Genomic DNA, 9,127 nt, shown 5'->3' with positions numbered 1-9,127 from the left:
AGCAGGGGTCAGCTGATGAAGAATGTTATAGAGCCGCAAGAATGTTATAAAGCCGCATCAAAGACTTTGAATTTAATCCAGATTGGTATTGGGAAACTGCAGAAGGGTTTTAGCAGGAGAATGATACAATCAATTTTGCTTCAGAAAGATCCCTCTGAAGAAAAAAAAAGATCTCTCTGACTGCATGTACACTGGGGCAAGATTAAGGTCAGGTTGACCAATAATGAGGCTATTTGGGCAGTTTAAGAGAGAGATGATGGTGTTAATAGGAACGGAGAGGAGTGGGTGGACTCAATAAATATGTCGAAAGTAGCACTGACAGTTCTTGCTGACTAGTTGGTGTGGGAGATTTTGGGAAAGAGAAGAACCAAGAATGACGCCAATATTTTTGGCCAGGACAACTGAGTGGATGGATGCTGATATAAAATACACTGGAACTTCCTCTTTTTCTGGCTGGAACCATGGAGGGTGCAGAAGAGAAGAAGAAGAAGGTTCCTGCTGTGCCGGAAACCCTTAAGAAAAAGCAAAGGAACTTCATGGAGTTGAAGATCAAGCGTCTGAGAAAAAAGTTTGCCCAAAAGATGCTTCGAAAGGCAAGGAGGAAGCTTATCTATGAAAAGGCTAAGCATTACCACAAGGAATACAGGCAGATGTACAGAACTGAGATTCGCATGGCGAGGATGGCGAGAAAAGCCGGCAACTCCTACGTGCCTGCAGAACCCAAGTTGGCATTTGTCATCAGGATCAGAGGTATCAATGGTGTGAGCCCAAAGGTTCGAAAGGTGTTGCAGCTTCTTCGCCTTCGCCAGATCTTCAATGGCACCTTTGTTAAGCTCAACAAGGCTTCAGTTAACATGCTAAGAATTGTGGAACCATATACAGCATGGGGGTACCCAAACCTGAAGTCAGTGAATGAATTGATCTACAAGCGTGGTTATGGCAAGATCAACAAGAAGCGAATTGCCCTGACATTGATTGCTCGGTCTCTTGGTAAATATGGCATCATCTGCATGGAGGATCTGATTCATGAGATCTATATTGTTGGAAAACGTTTCAAAGAAGCCAACAACTTTTTATGGCCCTTCAAATTATCTTCTCCACGCAGCGGAATGAAGAAAAAGACCACCCATTTTGTAGAAGGTGGAGATGCTGGCAACAGGGAAGACCAGATCAATAGGCTTATTAGAAGGATGAACTAAGGTATCTACCATGATTATTTTTGTAATCTGGTCAGTTAATAAATGACTACTTTCAAATGGAAAATAAAATACACTGGATGAGGAGTAGTTTTGAGAATATAATATGATAAGTTCCATTTTGAACATGTTTATTTTATTTTATTTTATTTATTTTATTTTAAGATTTTATTTATTCATTCATGAGAGACAGAGTGAGAGAGGCAGAGACATAGGCAGAGGGAGAAGCAGGCTCTTCGCAGGGAACCCGATGTGGAACTTGATCCCGGGGTCATTTCCTGAGCCGGAGGCAGATGCTCAACCACTAAGCCACCCAAGTGCTCCTGAACATATTGATTTTAAGGTGCCCACTGGACATCGTAGTGGTGGTATGTGGTAGGCAATTGGCTAACTGTATCTCAAGTTCAGGAGGGAGATTTAGTTCAGAGTTAGAGATTTGGGGGACAATAGCAAGTAGTTGGTAATTGAATCCTTGAGAGAAAATGAGATATCCCTAGGTGAGAGTAAAGTAAGTTGGTGTAGTGTGAGATGAGAGATCTGAAGACAGAACACTGAACAATACAAACATTTAAGGGCTGATCAAACAAAGGAGATTTGACAAAAACAAAACAAAACATCAAAAAAAAAAAAAAAAAACCTGGGAAGGAAGCATGTGTGTCCCAGCAAAGAAATAAGACTGCAATTTCAGAAGTCAGTAGCAAAGGGCTTTTCTAATGGAGGAAGCCTATCTCATTGGATGATTGATGGGGGGGGGGGAGCCAACAGAGAGGAATACAGTGCAGATGTGACTAAGGAAGCCATAAATGCTACTGCAAGGTCTTTCCAGAAACAGGGTAGCACAAGAGTGAAGACTCATCGAGGAGACTCTTCTTCTTTTATTTTTATTTCATTATTTTTTTATATTTTTAATTTATTCATGAGACAAAGAGAGAGTGGCAGAGACATAGACAGAGGGAGAAGCAGGCTCCTTGCAGGGAGCCCAAAGCAGGACTCGATCCCAGGACCCTGGGATCATGCTCTGAGCCAAAAGCAGACGCTCAACCACTAAGCCACCCAGGTGTCCCAGACTCTTCTTCCTTTAATAAGAACAAGAATGATAGGACAAAGAGTGGGAGATGGGCTATTGGTAGCAGAGGAAGCTTGCACTGGATGGCCAAAACTTATTAGTGAAGTAGGAGTTGAGGTTTCTGCAGAGCGTGCATGTGAGGAAAGGGAAAACAAATTAGATGGAAGAAAGAGTTGTGCCTTAAATGCCTCAAAGTTGCAAATGTCACCATTCCTGACAATTATTCACTTACAAGTGAGCTACTTTTAAGTAGTATTTGTGGATATTTAAGTGGTTGTACAACACATCAGTAAATCTAAAACATCTTAGAGTTGCAGGACTAGAAGATGCTGGAGATATGAGGTAGAAAAGTAATATTTTCTCATGATCCTCTTAGCATAATAAGACTGGTTTACACAGTCTAAAAGACTAAGTCTGGAGTGCCTGGGGGGGCTCAATTGTTAAGTGTCCAGCTCTTGGTTTCAGCTCAGATCATGACCTCAGGGTCCTGAGATCAAGCCCTGTGTCGGGATCCATGCTAAGCAGGGAGTCTGCTTGAAGATTCTCTCCCTCTGCCCCTTCCCCTGCTCTCTCTCTCTCTCTTTCTCTCTATGTCAAAATAAATAAATAAATCTTTTTTTTTAAAAGAAGAAGTCTGAGAGGTTATTCTTAGATATAATTAAATATACTGACATAGCTTTAAGGTTTGGCATCAATAATAAAAGTTCTAATTTTGATATAGTATTAATGATCATAATAGATATCACTTAATGAGTGCCTACTTATGCCAGGTCTGACACTTGTTCCACTTTATACTCAGTAGATTCCCACCAGGGCATGTATTCCTACTACCACCACCACCACCACCAGCACCCCTCGCCCTGGGGACTTTTGGCAATGTCTGAAGATATTTTTGATTGTCACAATTTGGAGGGGGTAGTTGTGGATAGAGGCCCGTGATGTTGCTACATAATCCTACAGTGCACAGGACAGGCTCCCACAATAAAGTATTATGCCACCCGAAATGTCAACAGTGTCAAGGTGGAGAAACCCATTGACATTAGGGAGAACTATACCTCCCTTGCTGGATTGTTGTGTGAATTACACAAAACGATAGGTATAAGTCTCTCTACTATAAATATAAGGAAATGGAAAATTGGGGAGGTTAAATAACTTGCCCAGGGTCACATGACAAGGTCTGAAGAAGAACCAGATTTTGAACCCATCTGCCTGATTCCAAAGTCAAATTTTTAAAAAAGATTTTATTTATTCATTCATGAGAGACACAGAGAGAAAGAGAGAGGCAAAGACACAGGCAGAGGGAGAAGCAGGCCCCATGCAGGGAGCCCGATGTGGGACTCGAACCCGGGACTCCAGGATCACACCCTGGGCCAAAGGCAGGTGCTAAACGGCTGAGCTACCCGGGGATCCCCCCAAATCAACTTTAAATCACTATATACATTGCCACTTTGTATTCAAAACACACAAACTACCATAAAACCCATATAACTATTATGAGTAATTTGTCCTAAAAATGCCTTTGTTAGTACCCTAAAATCTGCATACCTCCTAAGTTTATGTAGGATCCATCTGTCAACTCTAAACCTTTTCCATCCAAGAATAACAGAATAGCTTTGTCCTATAGAAAACAGATTTGAGTCAGGCGCATCAGATGTGGACATACCAACATGACATGTTTTACCACTCATGGGTACCTTCCAACTGAAAAGCTTTTGTGTGATGGCCAGTTATGGATCCATTCTCTATTTCCACACAACGTCCCCATGATGAGATGGATTCTTTCTGGGCTTTATATCACAATAGGACTTCTGTGCTGACACCATCCATCACACCAACTGCCCAAGTGCCTCTCGACAATCACTAGGCAGGAGCCAAACTCCCAAGGTACACAAATACAGGTTAAAAAGTCCTTGGTGACTATGGAGCTTTGGTGGGTTTCTTTAGTTTGTTGCTTTGTTTTGTATTTGCTATTTTTGTTACAATGGTTATAGTGAACTTCTTTGGAGGACTGTACCAGCAAAATAAAACAGAATAACTGCAATTATCCCTAAAAGAGGTAGATTTTTGCAAAAAGCCTGACTTCCATATTGAACATTTTCCCAATTTGTTTTCCTCAGGGTATGAGTGCAAATAATTATATGGTTTATACCCTCTTCTCTTATGTACCTAAAGTGACCTGCTCATCGCAGTTTCCCCAGAACGCTCATATTGAAAACTGAAATTCCACTTACTGGGAATCCCTTCAGTCCCAGGCAACAGCAATACTCTAGCCTTAGGTATTATCTGGAGATTAATAACTAATGCTGAAGAACAAAAGCTAATATTACTAGTATTTGTTGAGGTTCAATCAGAAGAAGGTTTAGTATCAGAATTCAACTTGATGAGTATTGATCATCATTTCTGGCCCTCACCTGTTTTTTTTCTTCCAAAGATGATTTTTGAAAGAGGAAAACTCCATCAAACCCTAATATTACATCAATAGATTGCTAGTGGGATCCTCTCACAGGATGCCATCTGTCAGCAAGCAAAGGACTCTTCACACTGTAACACAGTAGTTGTAGATTCCGGCTACCAATAAAATCACCTGGGAGGGGGTACTTCCAAAAAATCTGGCTGCCCAGGCTGCACACAAGACCAATTAAATTAGAATCTCTTGGGGTGGGACACAGGCAGCAGTGTTTTTAAAGCACTTCCAAGGGGTGCCTGGATGGCTCAGTTAGTTAAGCGTCTGCCTTCAGCTCAGGTCATGATCTTGGGGTCCTGGACCAAGCCCTGGTCAGGCTCCCTGCTCAGCCCTCTGTCTCTGCCTGCTGCTCCCTGCTTGTGCACTCTGTATCTGTCAAATAAATAAATAAATAAAATCTTAAAAAAAATAAAGTACCCCCAACTGTTAGGATATACAGGCAGGGTAAGAATGGTGTGGTAGCAATGAAGCTCCCTTTCTCTTCACTGTGCATGTGGCTTTTGAGGATATGAAGTGTTAGACACTTATACTGTATGACTGAGGGGTGCTAAAAGGGTCTCTGCTGCCCCTTTCTCCCCATCCAATGTTCCATTATCCAAAATGACACTGTTTTTTGTTTTTTTTTAAAGATTTTATTTATTTATTCATAGAGACACACACAGAGAGAGGCAGAGACACAGGCAGAGGGAGAAGCAGGCTCCATGCCGGGAGCCTGACGTGAGACTTGATCCAGGGTCTCCAGGATCACGCCCTGGGCTGCAGGCGGCGCTAAACCGCTGCGCCACGGGGGCTGCCCGACACTGTTTTTTTTTTTTTTTTAAGATTTTATTTATTTGCAAATATCTTCTCCCATTCTGTAGGTTGTCTTTGAGTTTTGTTGACTGTATCCTTTGCTGTGCAAAAGCTTCTTATCTTGATGAAGTCCCAATAGTTCATTTTTGCTTTTGTTTCTTTTGTTTTCGTGGATATATCAGATAAAGGGCTAGTTTCCAAAATCTATAAAGAACTTATTAAACTCAACACCAAAGAAACAAACAATCCAATCATGAAATGGGCAAAAGACATGAAGAGAAATCTCACAGAGGAAGACATAGACATGGCCAACATGCACATGAGAAAATGCTCTGCATCACTTGCCATCAGGGAAATACAAATCAAAACCACAATGAGATACCACCTCACACTAGTGAGAATGGGGAAAATTAACAAGGCAGGAAACCACAAATGTTGGAGAGGATGTGGAGAAAAGGGAACCCTCTTACACTGTTGGTGGGAATGTGAACTGGTGCAGCCACTCTGGAAAACTGTGTGGAGGTTCCTCAAAGAATTAAAAATAGACCTGCCCTACGACCCAGCAATTGCACTGTTAGGGATTTACCCCGAAGATTCAGATGCAATGAAACGCCGGGGCACCTGCACCCCGATGTTTCTAGCAGCCATGTCCACAATAGCCAAACTGTGGAAGGAGCCTCGGTGCCCATCGAAAGATGAATGGATAAAGAAGATGTGGTTTATGTATACAATGGAATATTACTCAGCCATTAGAAACAACAAATACCCACCATTTGCTTCAACGTGGATGGAACTGGAGGGTATTATGCTGAGTGAAGTAAGTCAATCGGAGAAGGACAAACAGTGTATGTTCTCACTCATTTGGGGAATATGAATAATAGTGAAGGGGAATATAAGGGAAGGGAGAAGAAATGTGTGGGAGATATCAGAAAGGGACACAGAACATAAAGACTTCTAACTCTGGGAAATGAACTAGGGGTGGTGGAAGGGGAGGAGGGCGGGGGGTGGGGGTGAATGGGTGACGGGCACGGAGGGGGACACTTGACGGGATGAGCACTGGGTGTTATTCTGTATGTTGGTAAATTGAACACCAATAAAAATTAATTTATAAAAAAAAAAAGATTTTATTTATTTATTTGAGAGAGAGAAAACACAAGTGGGGGAGGGGCAGAGGGACAGGGAGAAGCAGGCTCCCCAGGATCACAACCTGAGCCAAAGGCAGACGCCTAATGGGCTGAGCCCCCCAGGTGCCCCTAAAATGGCACTTCTTGAAGATCAACAGTCTTTCTCTGGAGATATATTAGCAAAAGCAGGCAGGAGCAGAAAACAGGAACTATTAAGTTTTGGAAGGATTTTTTGACTTCAGGAGGGAGTCAAACTTCAACTGTTGGGAAAGGCTCATCTACCCTTATGCTTGTGTCTGTCCCATAAGATGAAAGACTACACAAGGAAAAGTATTGTAAATCACAAAATGTTACCACAAATAGGCCTGATACCTAAAGCAAAGGTGCTCTTAACCCCTATGTGTATTGCAGTATTATTTACAAAAATAGCCAAGGTATAGAAGCAGCCCAAGTGTCCATCCATACATGAATGGATAAAACACATACACAACACACACACACAGTGAAATATTACTCAGCCATAAAAAAGAATAAGATCTTACCATTTGTGACAACATGGATGGACTCAGGGGGTATTATACTAAGTTGAAATAAATAAATCAGAGAAAGACAAATATCATATGATCTCACTTATACGTGGAATCTAAAAAAACAAAACAAACAACAGACTCTTAAATACAAACTGCTGGTTGCCAGAGAGGAAGGGGTGGGAAGAGGGGTAAAATCAATAAAGGGGATTAAGAGATATAAACTTTTATTATAAAATAAATAAATCGGCAAGGCTGAGAATGGGAGTAGAGCGGAGCTTCTGAGCAGCACACCGGGCCTCTCCTCTCCACACCCCGCTCTCGCGGCCTGCCCGCCCTGCTCCTGCTAGCCTGCTAGCCGCCCAGAACAACTTCCACCATGGCCACCTCCGCGAGTTCCCACTTGAACAAAGGCATCAAGCAGGTGTACATGTCCCTGCCTCAGGGCGAGAAAGTGCAAGCTATGTATATTTGGATTGACTGGACTGGAGAAAGATTATGTTGCAAGACCTGGACCTTGGACAGTGAGCCCACGGGTGTAGAAGAGTTGCCTGAATGGAATTTTGATGGCTCTAGCACCTTTAAATCTGAAGGCTCCAACAGTGACATGTATCTTGTCCCTGCTGCCATGATTCGCGACCCTTTCTGCAAGGACTCCAACAAGCTGGTGTTCTGTGAAGTCTTCAAATACAACAGTAAGCCGGCAGAAACCAATTCAAGGCATACCTGTAAACAGATAATGGACATGGTGAGCAACCAGCACCCTTGGTTTGGAATGGAGCAGGAATATACTGTCATGGGCACAGATGGGCACCCTTTTTGTTGGCCTTCCAGTGGCTTCCCTGGGCCCCAAGGTCCAAACTACTGTGGCGTGGGAGCAGACAAAGCCTATGGCAGGGATATCGTGGAGGCTCACTACCGACCTGCTTGTACGCTGGCATCAAGATTGCTGGGACAAATGCTGAGGTCATGCCTGCCTAGTGGGAATTCCAGTTAGGACCCTGTGAAGGAATCAACATGGGAGATCATCTCTGGGTGGCCTGTTTCATCTTGCATCATGTATGGAAGACTTCAGAGTGATAGCAACCTTTGATCCTAAGCCCATTCCTGGAAACTGGAATGGTGCAGGCTGCCACAAACTTCAGCACCAAGACCATGCGAGAGGAGAATGGTCTAAAGTACATTGAGGAGTCCATTGAGAAACTGAGCAAGCGGCACCAGTACCACATCTGAGCTGCGATCCCAAGGGAAGCTTGGATAATGCCCAGCACCTAACTGGATTCCATGAGACATCCAACATCAACGACTTTTCCGCCAGCGTGGCCAACCATGGTGCTAGCACCTGCATTCCCTGGACTGTCTGCCAGGAGAAGAAGGGTTACTTTGAAGACCGTTGCCCCTCTGCCAACTGCAACCCCTTTTCAATGACAGAAGCCCTCATCCGCACATGTCTTCTCAACGAAACTGGCGATGAACCCTTCCAGTACAAAAACTAAGTGGACTAGACTTGCAGCCATCGAACCCCTCCTAAGTCTCCATCCTGCCTCCGTGTTTGCCCCTCTCTTGACTGTCCTAATAGCTGTAACTCAAAGGGCATCAAGGTCTTTTTTTATGCCTATGCCCAGTTAATTTCTCTTGCTTTCTTTGGCCAGGATAGAGGGGTTACATTCTTAATCCTTTTTACACGCCCCCCCCTTTTTTTCCCCTGTCACTGAAGCTGTCTAGTACATTAGTAGAGAGGAGGTGGGGAGACATAACCACTGTTCCCATTTAATCAGGTGTGTTTGTCCAATAGGGGTAGCTATCTGAACACAGAATAGTGTTTGTGAAGGGAGGGGGAGGGCTCTTTCTTTGAGGTAGCTGAGTGTTGAGCAGGGGAGGGTTACTTACTCTGGGGTTAGGTTAGGATTTCCCCTCCTGGTGGGAAGTTCCACTTCGTATAAAGTTATAAACAACTT

At 43.3% G+C, this 9,127-nt stretch overlaps 1 protein-coding gene and 1 pseudogene across 1 annotated transcript; both read left to right on the top strand.

The window, feature by feature from the left end:
* The first annotated feature begins 441 nt into the window (after positions 1 to 441).
* Positions 442 to 1,256, top strand: LOC129518382 (60S ribosomal protein L7-like). The gene has a single exon (XM_055338502.1). It carries the CDS (start codon positions 462 to 464, stop codon positions 1,197 to 1,199), a length of 738 nt encoding a protein of 245 aa, XP_055194477.1. The 5' UTR covers positions 442 to 461; the 3' UTR covers positions 1,200 to 1,256.
* Positions 1,257 to 7,533: 6,277 nt separating this feature from the next.
* Positions 7,534 to 8,665, top strand: LOC129518696 (glutamine synthetase-like; annotated as a pseudogene).
* Positions 8,666 to 9,127: the final 462 nt, after the last annotated feature.

This window comes from Nyctereutes procyonoides, unplaced genomic scaffold (assembly GCF_905146905.1).
Source record: "Nyctereutes procyonoides isolate TBG_1078 unplaced genomic scaffold, NYPRO_anot_genome, whole genome shotgun sequence".
NCBI classification, from domain to species: Eukaryota; Metazoa; Chordata; class Mammalia; order Carnivora; family Canidae; genus Nyctereutes; species Nyctereutes procyonoides.
This window is presented reverse-complemented; position numbering and strand designations above follow the sequence as displayed.

Bases quoted from the DNA above. Each gene is read 5' to 3' on its own strand.
- LOC129518382 (XM_055338502.1), top strand. From the start codon at position 462: ATGGAGGGTGCAGAAGAGAAGAAGAAGAAGGTTCCTGCTGTGCCGGAA.